The sequence below is a fragment of the Monodelphis domestica genome, chromosome 1 (genome assembly GCF_027887165.1).
Source record: "Monodelphis domestica isolate mMonDom1 chromosome 1, mMonDom1.pri, whole genome shotgun sequence".
NCBI classification, from domain to species: domain Eukaryota; kingdom Metazoa; phylum Chordata; class Mammalia; order Didelphimorphia; family Didelphidae; genus Monodelphis; species Monodelphis domestica.
The window spans coordinates 117386526-117407196 of NC_077227.1; the positions used below are offsets into that span (position 1 = coordinate 117386526).

General features: G+C 38.6%; 1 protein-coding gene, 1 long non-coding RNA gene and 1 other non-coding gene across 6 annotated transcripts in view; 2 read left to right on the forward strand and 1 right to left on the reverse strand.

Annotated features, from left to right (window-relative positions):
* Positions 1–406: 406 nt before the first annotated feature.
* LOC103099770 (uncharacterized) lies at positions 407–10147 on the forward strand. Of its 3 annotated transcripts, none has more exons than XR_001626447.2 (4): positions 407–688; positions 1036–1171; positions 5135–5252; positions 9855–10147. It is a non-coding gene; the product is annotated as an uncharacterized LOC103099770 (long non-coding RNA). The 3 variants fall into 3 exon arrangements; XR_001626448.2 differs by having other exon boundaries at positions 407–525; XR_460438.2 differs by having other exon boundaries at positions 407–1171.
* On the forward strand, positions 5382–5513 carry LOC130456744 (small Cajal body-specific RNA 15). Its single transcript, XR_008915788.1, has one exon. It is a non-coding gene; the product is annotated as a small Cajal body-specific RNA 15 (non-coding RNA).
* Positions 10148–10221: 74 nt separating the features above from the next.
* The window catches only part of FSD2 (fibronectin type III and SPRY domain containing 2), a 74507-nt gene continuing 64057 nt past the window's right edge, over positions 10222–20671 (reverse strand). Inside the window, exons 12-14 of one of the 2 annotated variants that reach the window (XM_056805727.1) lie at positions 15860–16036; positions 13039–13246; positions 10222–11637 (exon numbers count right to left, since the gene is read on the reverse strand). In XM_056805727.1, coding sequence (XP_056661705.1) covers positions 11635–11637; positions 13039–13246; positions 15860–16036 — 388 coding nt within the window. In that variant the 3' untranslated portion in view covers positions 10222–11634. Of the gene's footprint in view, positions 13247–15859; positions 16037–20671 lie in introns of both variants that reach the window. The other variant, XM_016428213.2, reaches the window with a different exon arrangement.

Consider the following 20671-nt stretch of genomic DNA (forward strand, 5'->3'; position numbering starts at 1 on the left):
ACATCCCGGTGTCGGATAAAACGACTCAGGAGAGATCCCTTCAAGGCTTCTGAGAGACGCCCGGAGCTGGGGCTCAGAAATCCGAACTCAGAACTTGGGTCTCCAAGTTTCGCTGCTCGAGTATGCCCTTAGCTGCATTCTCTAGGATCTGGGTAGCTTCCCTTTCTCTTCACGTTCCCAAACCCGTAGACTTTCCAAAGCCAGAGGGTATGAATAATTCTGAACCAAAACCTAAAACTCCACCCAGAGCCTTTCCCCAAATCAAAGACACACACGCTAGAGGGATCCCCTTAAAGCGTCTGACGATAACACGTTCCGCGTAGCGTGGCGCCGTGCGACTAGGGGCGGGACTTCCTCTCTGTTCGCATTTCTTCCGCCGGAAATGCTCTCCTGCAAGTCGGTAGTTCGAAACTGTTGGCGGCTGCAGGCGGTGTTCTAGGATAACGTCTTGGGCCTCCATCCGTTTGTCTTTTGTTAGGCCTCGGGGCAAGGGAGTGGGACAGGCAGGCGAGGAGCATGAGCAGGGTTGGAGAGAGAGGAGGACGTCAGGGGCTGGGAGCAGGGGTCTAGCGAGGGTGGACTTGACCCGACATCTTTGTTCTTTGGGGGCGAGGAGAGGGAGGGCTTCGCTGAGGAGGGAATAAAAGAGGACTTCGGTTGGTCTCCGGGGGGATTCCGCTCCCTTTCCGTAAGGCCTGAGGCCACCCTGTCTTCCGTAGCTATGATGTCCCCTTCTGCTTTCCTAGAATCAGAGCTGGAAGGGCCCTTAACCTCTAACTTAACTTTATTCTACAGATGGAGAAACTAAGGGCCCGCAGGGATTGTGACTTGGCCAAAGTCACACAAGGAGTAAAAAGCAGAATTGAAATTTCAACTAGGGCCCTCTATCTCAGATACTGTACTACCCAGAATGAAGTCTCAATTTCAACAACCATTACTTATGAAACAGGCACTGTGCTAAAGAGTTGGAGATACAGAGGCAAAAAACTTCCTGCCCTTGAGAAGCTCACATTCTTTCTCTCTCTTTTTTAACAGGAGCTCACGTTCTAATAACAGAAAGAACTATACATACAACATACAGACCGAATGGAAGGATAATGCCAAAGGGAAGGAATTGGGGCCAGGTTTGTGCACTCACAACTGGAAAAATCTGTAGAAAACGGGATTTGAGGTAAGTCTTGAAGGAAGCTAGGGAAGCTAAGAGAGATAAAGAAACAGAATATTACAGTCCTGGGGACAACCAGGGCAAAGATGTGAAATCTGGAGCTACTAAAATATGCAAAGCTGAGATAAAATGAAAGAGTAACCTGGAGGGAATAGAGAATCACTGGATTTTGAGTAGTGGGGATGACAGGCTTCCTGTGCTTTAGGAAAATCACTTTGTAAGTGAAGCATAGATTAGAGTAGGGAGAGAGACTTGAGGTTCGAGACAAAAATTAGAAGGCCTTTTAAATAGCCCCAATTGTGAGGTGAGGTCCTGTATTAGGTTGGTAACTTCTTGAGCAGACAAGTTTTGACAACTTGTGTTAGAAAAAACATCTTGCCCCAATCTTTCATTTTACATGTGAACTCAAAATCACTGTTAATGTCCAGAACTGGGACTAGAAACTTCAAACATACAATAAAGCAATTTCTTGATTTCTAGGTGGCCATACCTAACAGAATCTTCTCATGTTGTTTTTCATGTATGGATTTATTAAAAATCTATGTGTATACATAGGCTTTAGTGACACAAAGACAACAGTACTGACTATGTGGTGCTTAAATTCCATTTTGTTACTAGTGCCACATATTTCTTGTAGCATAAATTAGCCCTTATCTGAGGAGAAAATTCTTGATAGTTATAGATATTTTCAGTAGGTTTATCTGGCTCCCTATTAATACTGAATTTGGAATCAAGACCTGGAAAGAGATTATAGTTTTTGCTATTAAGTACCTGTACAAAATTGGAAGTTACTTCACTTGGTAGTGTCTCTGTTAATTCTTTTTAAATGAAGAAGTAGAAAGGATCTTCCAGTTCTAGAATCATGCATGAACCTATAAAATCCTATGATCTTTTTAATTTCTGTTTTGTCGTTAAGTCCTGTGACTTTGTCGTTTAATTGCTATTTCATTTTCAACTGAACATATCTTAGAAAGTCTGCCAAAAAGAAAATTTTTCATTGTGGATTGCTTAATAATAATAGCTAATACTTTGGTAGCACTTTTAGAGTTCATACATTATTTTCTGTACATTTTCATTTGAGCTTCATGATCCTTTAAGGTAGGTATAAGTATTACTCCTATTTTATATATAAAGAAACTGAGGTTCTAAAAGGTAAAATAACTTCTGTAGTGATACAAGTAGATAAGATTTGAACCCAGATCCAGCTTAAGTTCAATGATCTTCCCACTACATTCTCTGAAATTTAGCACTCTAATACTATAGTTATTTATCCCCTAACTTTTTAGTGCCAGCTCTCTGCAAAGCACTGCTTTGGAAAGTACTGCCCTGCCTTCTTGGAGTTTGAAGACTAATATTCATTATTGTAGATAAATTTGTTATATTAAAGGGAAAGAGGGCTTAGGACTTATTTATTTAGTTCTTTTCATCCTCTAAAAATAAACTCAAATTTTGAATCATCCATTAAATATTATAAATGGCTGTGTTGATAGAGTCCTTAGAGTTCTTTGGAAATCTGCAGATTTGATTCCAGAGAAATAGCTCTTAGAGTTAAAATTGTTTTTCTGGCATTTCTTTACCATGTACCTTATCTCTGCTTTGCTTATTAATGAAAATGCTTTAATTTTTCTTTTGCTTATTGTGAAAAGAATCTTTTTTTCTTTATTGTTAATTTTTAAGGTTTTAAGACAATTGGCTTTTTTGTTTTACACATTCATTTTAAAAGAAGCTAAGAATCTCTGGCTTTAAATTTAAAAATTGTATAACAAACTAATATCAGGTAGTTGTTTATTTCTTTTGCCAAAAAGTTGGTCTTCCACCTACTATATCTTAAGCCCTCAATGCTTTGTTTAGGTTTATTTCAGACCTACTAAAGGCAAGGACCTAAGGAACTTTGTCAAGCAAATTTTTCTTTTAAACTTAATTTCCACTGAGATTTAGGAACTTTAATAGTCCATTTAGACTGGAAATGAGATAAGCTAGGTCAAATTCATAGAAGTTAGATGATACAATGTGCATTCAAATAATGTGATCACATCAGGGAATTTATTCTTCACACTAATTGGGACCTAGTATTTTAATATAACATACTTTTTAAGATAATCTAACCTTCATTTGCTACATAACAATTCTACACCCAAAGTTGCACAGTAACAAGGACAGGGTTAATTTAACAGCTAGATATTCCCTGACTCCTCTTTGATTCTAGGATAGTCCTCTATTTAGACCTTTTTTTTTTTCTCAAATGACCCTGAAGGGGAAAAAATGGAAGAGGAAAAAACTGGTAAGCATCTCATTAAAATAAAGGATTTTATTGTCTGACACATAGGAATAAATATGACATCAGAATTTTGAAGTTATGCTTTAGGTGTGCAAAGAAAATGTGCTAATGTCTTTCAGTGAAAGACTGATGTTTTTAAATGGTTAGTAGCCCTCATTTTTACATTTTCATGAGGTGCCATTATGTCTACATTTTGGTTGAAAAGTGCTATCGAGCTAGAGCAGAACTTTTTGTAGCTCCTGTCTTCTGTTCCTTGAGATAATGAGTTTACATTAATAATTAATAATGAGTATTGAGCTTCTGTTACCTTTTGAATTCAAGAATTCTTATACATAGTCAAGCTTCTAAAGTTTCCTATTAATTCGTTAGAGAAAGGAGAAAATCACTATTCTAACATGATTTAATAGTTTAAAACAGATAAACTTTCTAAATAGAATTTACTTACCTATGGCACTCCTATGTTTCTCATACTTTTCTGATTGGTATTTAAAGGTTAAGCAAGCCTAGCTAATTGTCTAGAAAATAGCAATCAAAATGATTTGACAATTTTGTCAGTTATATAGTCTTTTAAAAAAGCACTGAAATGTACTAACCTTACATTTTCTAGTAGTCTACCTCATACCAAAGTTCTGTAAACATGCTTAATGTTTCTTTCCTCTAGTCCTTTATCAAATTCTGAATTTTATTTTTTATTTTTATTTTTTTGAGGAATACACAACCATGTGTGCCAATACTGCCAGTTAGTTTTCATTTATTTGCAGGTACTAAAAAGACAAGTTTAAGTGAGAAGGCTTTTGAGAATGGGACTGTATCCAATGTCATTTCTTCTTTATACTTAAAGTATACAACTGAGAATTCCATAGGGACTTGGTGGGGTTGGGTAGGAACTGGTATTTTCCTGCTGGACATTTTGTGAGTCATTGACCCCTTTGAAGAGAGTGTGTGTGTGTGTGTGTGTGTCTCTAGCCCCTTTTGAACATAAAACTCTTGGAGAAAGACCAGTGTGCCTCTTGAGAAAAGCAATTTGGCTTTGGGAGTGTGAACAAAGGAAACTACGAAGTTCATACCCAAGTTTTTGTTATAGAATTAAGCAAGTGAAAGTAGAAGTATGGTTCTGTCAGAAGCTGGAAACTAGGGATAGTTTTATCTTCCTATGAGTATTGCTTCAATTGGCCAGTGTAAAGATTAAAATTTAGGGGAGAGGGGGAGACTGAGGCAGGTAGAAATTAGTTTCTCTCTGCAAGGAATATATATTTTTTAGAGGTTTATTAAAGGTTAAAGATTAAGAATATACAAGTAAGAAACATGTGCCTAGGCCAGAGGCCTAGACAAAATAACCTCACATCATGGAAGAGACGCCTCTGCTCCAAAAACGGAAGTCCAAAAGGCCCCAAGACTTCAAAAGCCTTTGCTTAAATATCTTCTCGATCTCGGCCCAGGTGAGATTACAAGGCATTCTGGGGAAGTGGAGCAAAGGCTCATGGGGATTGTAGTCCTGTATTCGAGTCTATTTTTTACACCAGCACAGGGAGAAACAAAAGCAAAACAAAGAGTTTTAGGGGGAAATGTATATGGAGCCAACAAACCAGCATAAATCTTAAGAAAGAAAGGGGGATGTTTTACTTGAATTCCAGAGTAACACAATTGACACATAGTTTTTTATGTCTTATAAATTGTTTCATTCCTTCTAGGACTTCTTACTTACGGTCAACAAAGGAAATACTGACTCTGGGATTTATTCTCAGATAATGGAGTTCATCTTCTACTTGCATGTAGTGAATTCATTCAACAGCTATTAATTGCAATGAAGTGAGTATACAAAGACTTTAAAGATTCAGGTCTAAGCTTGAATTTTTGAAAGTAAGAGAATTGACCTGTTGTGATATGAATATTCTGACATTCAAAGGAGAAAATGTCTCCATTCAGAATTTGAATCTCCTGGAGGCCTAAGAAAGTGGAGTCATTGAAGTCATACTGACTCTTCTGATACTAGCCTCCTAAATGAAAAGGTCGTTGGAACAGGCCCTGTCTTCAAGATGAATTCAGGTCCTACTTCATCAACCAACAGTGAAATAAAGTTTGCCATATTCTGACATTATAAAATGATTCATAACTAGTAGAGAAATGTCGCATTAGAGGGTAAGCTTTACTTTTTCCCCAGAGTAGTTATTGCTGTTATAAATATCAATAACTCTAAGCTTCTTCTGAATTCTAGTCCTAAATCATCAACTCCCTATTGGGCATGTCCTCCTGAATGTTTTATCAGTGCCTCAAAAACAGCATGCCCACAATAGATATGGAAAACAAGATAAAGTAATTGATTCCAGAGTTAAAGCCTCAGCAGTTGGGAGATTAGGAGTGCACGTTGAAATAGGGTGATTTGTAAGAGAGAGTTTTAGTTAACAGCTAGGAGACTAAAAAATGTAGTCCATAAACTCTTCTTCACCAGGACCTTTAAGTTTTTCATAACTTTTTTAGGTTATCATCTGTGTTGTGACTTAAACTCTGTCCCCTTTTCACATTTACAGCTGTAATTAGTTCAATTCTATAGAGTTCTCTACTTTCAGATCCTTCATCCCAGTATACAATCAATTCTCATGCCTTGTCACATCCCTATCCAGTATTCTGACCATCCACTTGCTACTGTTGAAAAAAGCTGGTTAAAGTCAGTCAACCAAACTGTCAACAAGAAAGTTATGACCCTGTAACAAAGCACTTCTACTCTTCCATAATGGATTCTGTGTCCTTTTCTACACAAAGAAACCTCTCTGAAGCCCTTATAACTGAGGAACTTGCATTATGCTTTCCTGAAAAAATATAAGCCATTTATTCTCATTTATTTTTTCTGTCTCGGAACCCTTCAACATCTTATCCCACTATTTCTTGATTTTTTTCCATTCTGATAAGATCTTTTACTACTTCACTGAAGCTAAGCTTTAAATATATTATTAATCCTTACTTCTATACCCTCTTGTTGGAGCAGGTTGCTGCCATAGTTTTTCTTTTTGATCTTCAGCCTTTCCTCTTTCTTGATTCTTTTCCTGTAGCCTACAATACTCTTAGGTCTTCCCCCATCCTTAAACTTTACTTAGAACTTAATATTTCCTCAAGCTGCCATCTTTCATACCTTTCCTTTCACTGCTAGATTTCTAGAAAAAGCTGTTATATTCTCTCTCTTCATTTCTCACTCCTTAGCATTCTGACTCCCAATCTTGTTACTAAATAGAAACTACTCTGTCTAATGAGCTCTTAATTGCCAAATCTGAGGACTTTTTGTCATTCTTCTTGATATCTGCTGCAATTGAGACCTGGCCCATCTTGGCTCTTGCTGCACTATTTTCCCCGGGTTACTTGCCCATCCCTTTTTCTGCTGGCTTATTGTCCATATAACTGTTCTCTTCTGGGTCCTCTTCTTTATGTTGTGTTATAGTGAGGAAAAGACAGATCCTGGAATCAGATGTGTCAAGATAATTTTAGGATTGTAACTTAAAATCTAGATTTAATTGGCCGCCAGGGGAAATGCCAAATAAAATGCCTTATTCAATCTGGAAATTTATGGTAATTTAATTAATATAGAGGGAAGGAATTTAAGGAGAAGGAGAGAAGAGGATATAGAATTTCTCCTGCCTGGCCTGTGCCAGGGGCAGTTTAAAATTCCCTCCTCTAGGTCTGAAGAAGATTAGAGGCTTCTAAAAGGATAAAGTTGGAAAAGTAAAGGAGGGAAACTCAGCCAGAAACTCGCCACCGAACCGGACAATAGCTTGTAGCCACACTAAGATGCCAAAAGGCCCAGCATGCTGCTATCAGCCAACTCTCTGCCTCAAAAGGCCCCAGAGAGAGGAAGTGAGCCAATATAGAGTTCTCATCTTCTTTGATTAAAATATATCAGTAGAACTACTTAACACTTCTTTGTTAAGTTCACCTTTTGTGAGTTACTTAACCTTTTTATGATTAATTTAACCTTTATAGTTAACACCTTTTTGTAGTAAGATCTTAAAATAGACTTAACTTAAAGTTCTAGCTTCACTATAAGGTAAGAGTTAAGAACCTTTATTGTTCAATCAGGAGATTACAACTTGTATCTTCCTCTAAAGTACAGTCTAAGTAGGATGGAGTAATTTAGAGTTCCCAAGACATTCTTGATTTTGTTAAACTAAGTATCTTCATTGTTACAATCAGGAAATAGCTAAATCCAGTCTTCACAGATGCTTCTTTTACTTAACTTCAATTGCCCCCAAAGGTTTAATTATCATCCCTATGCAAGTGATTCTCAGACCTCTATTACCATCCTTAGTCTCTGAGCTGTAATTGCATTATTGGATATCTCTTAACTGGAAGTGGCATAGAGATGTAAGGGGGGAAGGGGGTTAAAGGGTTGGACTTGATTTACTAAGAGTGTGGTCGCCAGGAATTTAATTTATTCCAAAGAGATTTATTTACAAAATATAGAAGAGTTAAATAAGAAAATCAGAGAGAAGATAAGGTAAGATATCTAGCCTAACCACTAAGTAATTTAGGCCCAGCCCCTGGCTTAACCTGGGCAGAGAGAATTGGTCCTTAGCTGGCCTCAGCAAAGCCAAGGACCTGGGGAAGTCTCTCCTGAGGCCAGTCTCTTCAGAAAATATCTAGGAAAGAGTCAGCTCTTTTCACTCACTGCATGTCAGTAGAAGAGCCTTGCCAGGAACAGGGTCTCAGGTGCAATCAGCACATTCTTCACCAGCCTCCACTTTTTAGAATGAAAAACTGTCAGTAGAACTGCCTTTAGGAAATTGCTGCTCCCTTTTAAAGACACTTTCTCTTGTGTCATTTCCTGTGTCTTTCTCCACTTTTTATGTAAACATATCATAGTCTAAAATGTTGCTTAGGGCTGCCAGGAGGCAGTCAGTCGATTCTGATTTGTCACCCACCACTGCACATGTGGGTCACAGACCTCCCACTCTGATTAAGTGGGATGTCTACACTCTTGGTGATTAGACCTAAAAATGGGCAAATCGTCCTACTCAACTTTCAAGTAGGTTGTTTACATTTTTGGTGATTAAGTCTAAAAATAGGTGGGGGTTACAAATTTAATTTTCACAATTGGGAGAGTTAATTATTTTCATTTTCACAATCAGGGGAGAGTTAAATGTAATCTTCACAGAGATCTAAATTTAATATGTACAAAATAGAAATTATCTTTTTTCCAAAACCCTTTCCTTTATCAAATTAGATAATATTTGTAAAGCACTTTGCATAGTACTTGGCACATAGTAGGCATTTAATAAATGTTTGTACCTTTCTCCCCTTCCACCATTTTTTTAGCTTCCCTGGGGTTTTTCCCCCCCAGGCCACCACTCTTAAGTACCCAGTTTCAGTACTTCAAAACGTTATGCTTGACACACTGCCAGCCCCTTCTGTCTTAACTCTATCCACTCCCCTGGTTCAAGCTTTCCACTAGACTATGGCAATAGTCTTCCATTTATTCTCCCTGACTTTTCTTTTTCTTTTCTTTCTTTTTTTTAACCTTTCTATATTAGAACCAATATGGTTCCAAAGCAGAAGAATGGTATGGGCTAGGCATTGGGGGTTAAGTGACTTGCCCAAAGTGACATAGCTAGACAATGTCTGAGACCAGATTTGAGCCCAGAACCTCCCCTCTCCATACCTGGCTTGTTCCACTGAGCAGTTTAGCTGCCAACTCCAAGCCCAGTATTCTATCCATTCTACCACCTAGACCTTTATATGGTCTATAATGGATCTTTTCTGCATAAATAGTAAGAATTAAAAGTATTGACTGGAGGAAGAAAGAAGAGTGGTTCTGGTTGTTTGTTCTGGGCCATGTAGGATCCTCTCTTAGTTTTCTGGAATCCTTTCTCAAATGTATATGTAAATGGAGAGGGAGAGGATATGCCAAATTACTTTTAAGAGGAGCCTTAAATCTAGTATTTCTTTGATTAAATGTGATGTATTATTAAAAGAAATGCCTTGCTGGCCATGAATTTTATTAAGTTTTTATTTAATTTCATGAAAGCTTATATCTTCAAAAACTTTATTGTACATATTTAAGGGATTATGTATCAGTAGGAAATTATTACTCTAATTCTACCTGAATGTGTATCTTGTGTTTTATGATGACTACAATCCCACCCAATTTTTAAAAAAATTCTTTCCTGTAATTTTGTAATAATCAATGATGTTAAGCCTACACTAGCTCATTCTCAATCCTGAAATACAAAACTGACAGACACCCCTTGGATAAATTGCCAAGAGCTACATAAATTAGAAATAAAACTAGTAATGGAACTGAAAGCTTTTGATATTTCCTGTATGTTCACTGTATAGCCTTCAGTGGCTCTAAATCTATATAAGAAGTCTTTGTTATTCATACAGCAACTTCTCTGTGTGATTTCTTGGCTTTTTTCCCCCCAACAGGCTCATATAAAAGTGATGGGGTGTGTCTTCTTGACTGAAACAAGCTATGCGAGCCATACCACTGAATGGAAAGACTTCAGGTGTTGCATTGAGTGACTGATGTTTTTGCAAAAACAGGTTTTGGTTTTAGATGAAGTTTATTTCTTAATGTTTGGTAGAAAGGGAGAAAGGACATCAGAAATGACAATATGCCTTACTGATGAAGAAAAGCAAGGTAACTTGAATTATCCTAACATTTGTTTCTTTTGGGTGTCATTACTTTTAAGACAAATAAAATTTTATTAAAAATCTTAGGTCCTGGGTTTTTCTCTTTTACGAAGAAGCCATATAAAATTTTGAACAGTGTCAAGGAAAAACTACACCATTATATTTCTTTAATATATTTTATTCTGGAAATGAATCTTACCACATGATTGGGAAAGTTGTTAATTCAAAAAATAACATGAGATTAGAAGCTATGCTTCTCCAGTAGATGGGGCTTTTCAAAACATAAAGCCATCTTATTCTTTTTGTCATACTTTATTGGGTGCTAAAAATGATGGGGAATTTTAAGTAGGCTTATTCCAAGTGTGATAAAGATTTGGTGGTGAGATTAGAACACAGACAAGTTGAAATACATGACATTAATTTCAATACTATATAAACATTCTAGTTTCATTAATGCCGGACAGTTTTATAATTTGCTTCATATAACAGTATTATTATATACATGCAGAACTTAAAAGTTGACTACCAGGTTTTTAAATTTACTAATGGAAACCTGAAACATGATTAACAGAAATAAAGCTGGTTAGGGTAGAGTTTACTGACAGTCGAGCATCAAAGTGGTAGTGATTGGTGATTTCCAACTCAGTCATTCTCCCTTCTGTGTGAAGCAGCCTTTTAAATGAATAATTGTTTAACTAATTTATATTCTCTGCTGTTAAATATTTGTTGCTTTTCAATTCCTCTCATCCTTTCTTGCTCCAGAAATTCCCATCTCTGCACTGCTGGTTCCCCGTTACCATCTTGAGAAAAGCTATATTCAGCCCTCACATGAGAGGACACCAACAGCAAAATGTTCCCATCAGATAGGACTGCGGGTGTTCTTTTTCTGGACTATGTTGTTTCTTTGTCAAACAACTTACTAGGCTTCTATTAGGTTTAGCAAATATTAAGCAGCTTGATCTTGTGCTAAAGCTCCAGTTCTAATTCTTTCCATGAGGAGGAAAACGACTCCAAAATAACTCAACAATTTAGTTTACTTAGCAATGTTGAATTCAGAGAAGAGTTCAAGGGCTGGGGTGGTGAAGGCTTCCTATAAGGCGGGGAGTGGGGAGCGGAAAGAGTGTGCAGCTGGTGCTTGAATCCCCCGTGCTAAAGTGAGAAAAGGTTAGAGCCTGCAATCAGGTCTGGGTTCAGGAGTTTCTGAGCTATGTGACCTTGGGGGGGTAGCTTGACCTTTTGGTCTGTAAAAAACAATCTGACAGTGCTTATGTCACAAAGCAGAAGATAGTGTGCTTTGTAAATGTGAGCTACTGGTACAGACCATGGCCTGGAAGTGGGAATGTGCAGCATATGTTGATGCAGACAATGCAAACACCAAGAATGTAGGAACGAAATTGAACCGTGTCATTAGGCTTACCCTCTCGGCAGTGAGAGACATACATAAAGTCTTTTGAGCAGAAACAATTTGACACTTTTATCCTGATCAGTTTCACAGAATGAATGGTAGATCAAATAAGGTAAAACAGAACAGAAGCCCCTGCAGCAGCTCCTGCGATAAAGTCCTGAAGGAGGGTTACTGAAAGGGAAAGAGCCAAATACAAGGGCATCAACATAAACAATCCAGTTTGGCTAGAAGAGGCAGTCTTGCTATATAGGAAGGAATCTCAAAGTGGCTGATTTACTATGGGATATTTTATATATGTTCATGGAAGTATATATGAGTGAGCCCACTTTTATAAATGTATAAATTGTATAAGTTATGAAATTTATAAATTCAGTTATGATGTGTAGTGTGGTGAGTTTTTATCCAGAGCTCAGGCGATGCACCCCACATTTAAGCTCATCACACTTCCCAACTATCCAGATTACCAAATTTTCCCTACTTGATCATTTATCTCTTAATCCTCTGCCTCTCACCCATAAATCTTTGTTTCCCTTCCCCTTTTTCAAAAGATTGGGACCCAGTCACTACCCCTTGAACACTTATGTGATAACCGTATAATTTGGTATTTCTGCTTCAGTCAATTCCTGCTTCCCCTGTGAAGCTCTTCCTAACTATCCCCATACACAGGGATCTCTCCAAAATGAACAAGAAAGCATTTATTATGCACTATGTTTGTAATTTTGTTAAGTACTGGGGATGCAGATACAAGCCAGCAGGCTGTCCTCAAGAAGCTTTAGTTCTAATAGGGGAAGGAATGGTAGGGTAGCATGGTTTAGAAATGGCCTGGCAAAGACATGGCATGGAGGCCTAGACACTAACTTTTTGCCTTCGGTTTTTTAGGGATAGAGTGTTTCTTGAGGATAAGACCCGTATCTTACATTATTTTATCTCCCATAATACCTACCATAGTACCTTGTGCAAAACAGGATATGCAGCTATTTGATCCTATTTGGAAGGTTGCTGAAGGAAAGGAGTCACGTTGTAGCATGTTCTGTTGTACTCACTAATTGATGTGATTGTGGGTTCATAAGGAGTCCTCAAAATGTCTCACTCCCCTGGATATTATTATTATTAGGGGATTCATTTCAACTTCTCTTTAAAATTCTTGTACTTCTAGGGATATGACTTGGTCTAATATGGTATCCTGAAAGAAATCCTGAACTGGACAGTTCTACTTACTATCAATGTTACCTTAGACAAGTCACTACATCTCTCTGTAGGCATCAGTTTCCTGTGTCAGATGAAGAGGTTAGACTAGATGACTTTTAAGATCCTTTCCAGCTCTAATTCTATGGTTTTATGAATAATAGTTTTTTAATGTAACTGGAAAGACTGGCATGAGAGCATCTGAGTTTGGGGAGGTGGGGACCTAGGGAGCAAAGAGGGAAAAAGAAAACAAAAGGGGAAATAGAGGGCATCAAGGACCATTTTAGCCAACCTCACATTTTTTCCCTAAAATTGATCTTAACCATTACACACTAATCTAGTCTAGAAGAATGTGGCAAACTTTGGCATTGAAATTCCAATACATACTCTTAACATCCCAGGCTTTTCCAAAGAAAAACAGGGTTGCACAAAATGTTGAAGCGGATAGCTGAATGTATAAAGATGCTGTGCAATATCCACATTAAAAAATGATAATCTATAGCTGTCATAGTCAAGTAGGATTCCAATCTTCTTTGGGGGAACTGTAATCTGGATCTCCGGCGTAGCCCCATTGTGCAAAAATTCATATTTATGCCTGAAAATTTGAAAACAAATTAAGTTTCACAAAATCTGTGGCTCTGCTCTAGCTTATAACATTTTATATTCCTGATTTTATTAACATTTTTATGACATTCCCTTCATTAAATGAATACTAAAGTAATTTGTTGTTTCTAAAGCCATATATTTTCCAAGCTGTGTCTTCTCAGCACTTGACTCAAGAGACTAATTTCAAATTTGTTTGTACTGGGCAAATCACTACCCAAGAAACTCAATATAAGTGTTTTCATGAAGCTCATTTTACATTAAAATTCCTGGAGGAAGCAGATACTATGATTCAGGTTTCTTAAATTTAGATTTAAGTAATGAATTGTAATATCTGAGTAGGAAAGTATGTTTTGTAATAAAGGAAATTCAGAATAAACATCATGATAGTTTAAAGGACAAACAGTGATGCCTAACAATATAATTAGGTGTATTGGTTGAAAATTTTTGTTCCTATTTGCCCCCATCTTTAGCACTTTTTATTTTACAGAAAAATCTTAAGCTTTGTTTGGCTCAGTTCCCAGATAAGTGAATAATTTACCCTGCCTGCTCTAACTATCAGTTCTCAGTGATTGCACTGAAATACTTTGAAGTTCACCTTTCAGATACTCTGATGGTGTCACAGCAGACCAGGTTGCTTCCTTATGTTAAATTTCCCTTTTCTAAACCAAGCAGTTCCAAGGAACTAAATGACTAGTTCATGGGAAAGATGATCATTCAGTGATAATAGTAGCAATACCTAGAATTAGATTCCTGAACCAGCCACTGCTACCTGCCCCTACACCTTGGAATATAGTGGCTGCTTGTAGAAAGGTAAGATGTGGTAAAATACTAAGAAATCTCTCAGAGGTATTGTGGTAGAGTGGAAAGAGGGCATCATTTAGAGTTGGGGAACCTGGTTTCATAAAGTTTTAGTGACTTACCCAGGGTAACAGAACAGACAAGTATCCAAGTCAAGATTCTAGCCCAGGGAGGCCAGCTAAGTGGCTCAGTGGATTGAGAACCAGGCCTAGAGATGGGAGCTCCTGAGTTCAAATCTGACCTCAGCCACTTCCCAGCTGTGTGATCCTGGGCAAGTCACTTAACCCCCACTGCCTAGCCCTTACCACTCTTCTGCCTTGGAACTAATACACAATATTGATTCTAAGACAGAAGGTAAGGGTTAAAAAAAAAAAGATTCTAACCCAGGTCTTCAGACTTCAGAGTCAGTCCTCTTTCCCCTATACTGTGCACCTCCTATTTCTCCTCAGCTTTTTGTTCTCATCTCTTCCAATTGACAACCATAATCTTGATCCACTGTCAATAGGACAGATCCAGCATAGCATCAAGTTGTATCCTATGTTTCAACTTTAATCATTTTTGCAAATTCAGTGATGCTTCACCTCTCTTAGTCTTGGTTTCCTTTTCTGACAAATCTTTTTTTAATGTCATTTGGGGGGGAGTGTCATTGTCCCCACCCCTCCATCTGCCAGTATGCACATCTGTACCATGGACTTTTAGGAGGGTCCTTTATCCCCTTTGGTGTGTGATGGAAAATCAGAACTCAAGAGGTGTATCATGTGGGGAAAGGTTCCCAAAATATCGTCCTGCCCAGCTAAGTTAACCAGCTAGGAAGGATACTTGTTTTAAAAAGCTGGAAAGTTGAAGCTGCTGCTAAGTGATTTTTGGTCTAGAGTAATGATTGCTGAACCTTTGGGCCTCATGAGCAGCTTTTGCCCTCAGCAAACTTCTCCATGGATATTGGCCAAGGTCACCTTTGGCCCAGATGGAAAAGGAGTCTGAATTAATGAAGCTTTCCCATTCAGATTGAAATGCTGTTCTCAGTTTTAAAGTTAAGCATTCCTACATAGCATTCTATTGGTTTCAATCTAATTTCTGAAGATACTTTTTGTAATCTGGCTCTGGACACTATAGTAATCCTTGAAACACTCAAATTGGAATTTGGATACAGTAAAACATTCAGCTCTATACTTACTGAATTTGTTTTATGGGAAAAAATCAAGGCCTACCCTATCTTCTTGTTCAAGAAATGCAATTAGAGTTATAACGAAGTCCTTAGGGAACAATGAAAAGTAACAATTTGTGGGAATGATGCAGATAGGAATAGGAGCCTCATAAAACCAAAAAGGCCCCAGGCAAGGTCAGACTACTTAGAAAGGCAATTAGACATTTTCCTGATGGTCAAATGAAATTGTCCTTTTTTACAATTTTAGAAGTGGAGGAAGGGTGCAAAGATGACTTCCTCTGCTGGAAATTTTGTACTGTGAGAATTTGCCCAGCCTATTGAAGTAGTCTGACATTGGACTGAGGTAGCTTAATTAAGGAAAGGAAATTTCTGACCCTGATTACTAATCAAAGAGAAATACAGTCAAAAACCTGGCGGAAAAGATTTAGGTTTGCATATTCTCAGTTAACACAAAGAAGAGCTTAGATCATAAATCATGTTCTTTCTAAATAAGCAGGTAAGCAAATGCCAGTGATCCAGAGACGGGGCATGAAGGTCATGGAACATCTCCGAATCCCCGTCTTCCATCTAAGCTGTTTTGTTGGCATTCACGGTTACTCATAGGCATTTTTAATCCAGGGAAGCCAGGTTTTACTTTACCTTGATGATGTGAAAGTATGACTCATGCACCAGGAAGAGCTGTCAGCCCCAAGCTCTCCATGTCTGCTGATATCTTGAAATGCCACGCCAACCTTGTAGTCCATCTGTTCATCAACTTGCACTTCCCAGTAATGCCGTCCTTTAATAGGTATCAGGCTTCCCATAACAGCAACACATCTAATTTGGGGAATGTGAGGGGTTTTTTTCACTAATAAGCCAACAAATATTCACACTAGTAACAACTTGCATTTATATAATCCCTCAAGTTTTGCAAAATACCTTTGATTCTCACAATTAACTTCTTAGAGGTAGATGCTGTTTACCTCTCCATTTTCCAGAAGGGAAAACTGAGGCTCTGAGATGGTAAATGATTTGCCCATGGTCACACCACTACTAAGTGTATGAGGCAAGCACTGAACCCTGGCCTCACCCCAAGTCTGGTCCTCTATAACTCCATACTGCCTCTCAACTTTTATCACACACCAGCCAAGCACAACTTTTTTTGGTGCTGAGGAGAGAGCTACAAAGATGGAAGCATGGACCTTGCCTTCATGGAACTTCTAATCCAGTAGAAAAGACGGGTCCACAAATCAGGCCAGAACGCAAAGCACACTTTGAAGTGTCCTAAGAGATGATACATTTTGCACAGACTGTAGGGAGGGATTCGAAAAAGGTCTTGTGGAGAGGCAGCACTGAAGCTTTTAAAGAATCGATCCGATTTTGAGGGGCAGAGGTAGTGGGAGGAGGGATAGCAACGATGAAGGGGCCATGTGAAAGAAGGCTGGAGAAGTCAGCTGGGGCCAGCTTACAAAGGCCCTCGTACGCCACGCTAAGGATTTTGAACTTTTATCTAGTTCTTACAAGAGAACCACTGAGGGACTTAGGGGCAGAAAGGTTTCATGTAAAACATGATTTTTGTATGAGTAGATCTAATATCTCATGTTTGTCTGGCACTTTACACATCTCATTTGGTCCTCACTTCCCTAGTGAGGTAAGTGCTGCTCTGATTCCCATTTTAGAGATGGGGAAACTGAGGCTCAGGTGATGACTTGCCCGGTTATGTGGGCATTGGAATTTGAACCTAGGTCTTCTTGACTCCAGCACACTATGCCCTACTGCTTCGTTAGAGTAACGTGTTGCCATTTGTAAGACAGGAAATAGAGGTGTTGTCTATAAACCAAGTTACTCTGAAGGCAGATTTGAGTATCCCATGCCACTTTGCTGGTGTTTTCTCAGAAGTCCTAATACCATTTAGTTCATCCTTCTGAGTCATGATTCTCTCAAACAATTTGATATAACCTATTTGGTTCTGAAGTGGAGAAAAAAGTAAGATTGTTGTTAATGTAATCAACTCTGCAACCCCATCAGAGGTTTTCTTGGCAAAGATCCTGGAGTGATAAGCCTTTTCCTTCTCTAGCTCATTTTACAGGTGAGGAAACTGAGGCCCACAGGGTTAAGTAACTTACCCAGAGTCACACAGCTAAGAAGTATCTGGGTTTTGGGGGCAGCTGGGTGGCTCAGTGGATTGAGAGTCAGGCCTAGAGATGGGAGGTCCTAGGTTCAAATCTGGCCTCAGACACTTCCCAGCTGTGTGACCCTGGGCAAGTCACTTGACCCCCATTGCCTAGCCCTTACCACTCTTCTGCCTTGGAGCCAATACACAGTATTGACTCCAAGACGGAAGGTAAGGGTTTAAAAAAAAAAAGAAGTATCTGGGGCCAAACTCAATGAGTTTTCCTGTGTCCAAGCCCAGCACTCTATTCACTGTACCACCTCACTGCCCTCAAAGTAAGATTATTCGGATAATTATCAAGTAGAAGGAAAGGGAGATGAAACATCAAAAAAGGAAGTGATTGTTTATAAAAATAATAATAATAATAAGTAAACCCCATTGTGGTTTATAGCTATAAAAATAAAAACTTGGCTAAAGTTAAAATTGTAAGACACAAGTGGAAAGGAAATGGGTTTGACAAGCTGACAAAATGAAATGGAGAAAGGCAGCCATATACTTTGAAGCTTACAGATGAAATATAATTTTCCAGAGCATAAAGTGCAAAGCCAATGTGGAGGACTGTTAAGATAATTGCTATAATAGAAATGGCTCTAATAGGGGGTAATTCACTCCACCTAAAATCAGTGGCAGAGTCTAATAAGAACTGGTGTCTCTGTGGAGAGCCCAGCAGTGGGAAGGGGAGGCAACGGAACATAGAGTACCTATCTCACAGCTGTGCAGGCAGACCTCATTATCAAGGTTGCAATTTTTCCAGGCAATGATAGGGAAAAGCCACAGGAAAGCAAGAGTGAAATGGGTAGGAGTGTCAGGAAAGAGCATTTAGCAATAAGAAAAAGCTCAAAATCATTGGTGGGGCTTGGCAGCATATGGAACCTTTACTGTCCGATCCCAATGAAACCTTCAGAAATGACATTTCAATTCTTTGACTATACAAAGCATTGGACTTGTGTCTGGTCCTATAAAGATAAGGGACTTTGCAGAAGAGGGTCTTCACTGAAAATTAAGACACTTTCAAAGCATATCATTGCCAGTATTGCTGCTGCACTGGCTCGCCAAAAGCCTCTTCACTATCCAAGATTAATTTAGAAGCTGTCAAGGTTCCCAATTCCACAGGAGTCATTGAGTCTAATCCACCCACTCTCAAAAATCTCACTTTCTAATTGCCCAGACTAAATTTTGTAAGGCAGTGATCTCCACTGACTCCAAAAACAACCTCCTAACACCTTGGCAAGTTTTCTCCTTTCACAATCCTCCGGACATTGCTCAAGAGCTGGAGACAGTTTTGGTTTGAAGGCTAGATGGACTGGGTTCCCAAAGGCCTGGGAAAACCATCTTTCTCACCCTTCTCCTTAAAACAGCTCCACAGGGTTGACTTTCCCTTATTTATCTATGATTCAGTCCCCCCTCCCATTCACCTAGTCACTCCTCTCTGTTTTCCCTTGCCACTTCCCCTTCCTCTTAACACACATGATATTCTTTTGAGTCTTTTTAGAAACATTTCTTGCCACTTCACATCTAGATAGTACAAGGGTCTCTATTTTTCCCCCCATTAGATCATAAGTTCCCTGAGAACAGGAACTGCCTTTTCCTTCATTTTGTGTCTCCACAATTACCACAGTGCTTAGTGTGTAGTAGGCACTTAATAAATGTTGATAGTTTTGCTCTGTCCTATCTCCATTACTATCCAAATTTAAAAAAGAAAACCCTTCTAATAAATATGCAGTCAAGAAAAATCCTTCATTGGCTGTGTCTTCTGCTGCACAGAGCCCATCACCTTTCCATTGAGAGGTGGGCAGCATGCTTTCTCATCAGTCCTGCTGTATTATGGCTGGTCATTGTTTTGGTCAGAGTTCTCATGGGATCTATTGTCTTTCCAGTGTTGTTACTATATAACTTGTTCTCATGGTCCCACTCAATTCCCTCCGCATGATTTCATACATATCTTTCCCAAGTCTCTCCAAACTGTCCCTTTTATCATTTCTCAAGGTACAGTAAATATCCCACTCTATTCACTCGTCTCCATGACTCATCATCTCTCCCCCTTCATCCCGCACATTTCTGTCACTTTAATCTTTATAAAATCCCACTCGGGGTAGGTGGAGGAGTGTATCTGGAAATCACTTCAAATACCAATAAAACTTTAAAATAAAACAAAATACCACTCATATCAGTCATCTGCTCTAAAATGTTCATTGTTTTCCCCATTGCCTACAGGATGAAATCTAAACTTGATATCCTGGCACTGAAGACCTTCTCTGCTATGGTCCCAGCTTGCCCTTCCAATTTGATCTATTATTTCTTCCCAGCATGAAGGCTTTGTCTTTATTCAGTGTGTCTCTCAAAAAGATGCTGCCTATTTCCCTCACTACCACTGCTCCCTTTCCTGCCCCTCCCTTCCACGGAAAGGATTCTCTATGAATCCAAATTCGATTCATCCTTCAAGGCCCAGTTCAAGAGGTACCTAGAGACAGCTGGGTGTCGCAGCAGTACTGGACCTGGAGTCAGGAAGACCTAAATTCAAATCCTCATTCATACTATATGTGACCTTGGGCAAGTCACTCATTTACCTTAGTTTCCATAAATGTAAAATGAGGATAATAATAGCACACACCTGGCAGAGTTGTTGGAGGAACAAATGAGATAATATTTATAAAGCACTTAGCATAGTCTTTGACACAAGGTAGGTGCTATATAGTTTTTTTTAAGTTCTATCTCCATGAATCTTTGCTATTTCAGCCTACAATGATCCTTCCCTCCTCTGAACTTCTATAGGGTGATTATTTGTCATTTGTTATTATCTTATATTCACTAATATTATCTTGTTAATTTTTTATCTCGCATTGTTAATTTTTTTATTAACTAATACTAGTTATCTTGTATTATTAGTCTCATACTAAGTAATATTTGTTATTCTCTTATATTCTTAGTTTTCCCTTTGTGTCTAGATGATCTTCCCATCCCAGCTGTTTGACGACAGGAATCATACCTAATGCTTCTTTGCATCCCCAATAGCACCCAACATAGTGCCTCCCATAAAGGAAGTGCTCCATTAAGATGCTAATTGGTCACTTGCTGGCTCAGTTGCACCACAGCCTTGACTTCTTTCATAGTTCTTTCTGCCTTCATCTAAACTCCCAGAATGACTTATAGTAGCCCGACTTCAATGCTGAAAATTGAGCACAGATTTAAGGTTCTACAAGGCTCAAAAGTCAAATGGTATCTATAGGTTTGAAGGCAAGAATTCAAGAATCCCAGAGATTTGCAGACCTCAGAGGCAGTATTTTCTGATTGAGGTTCCC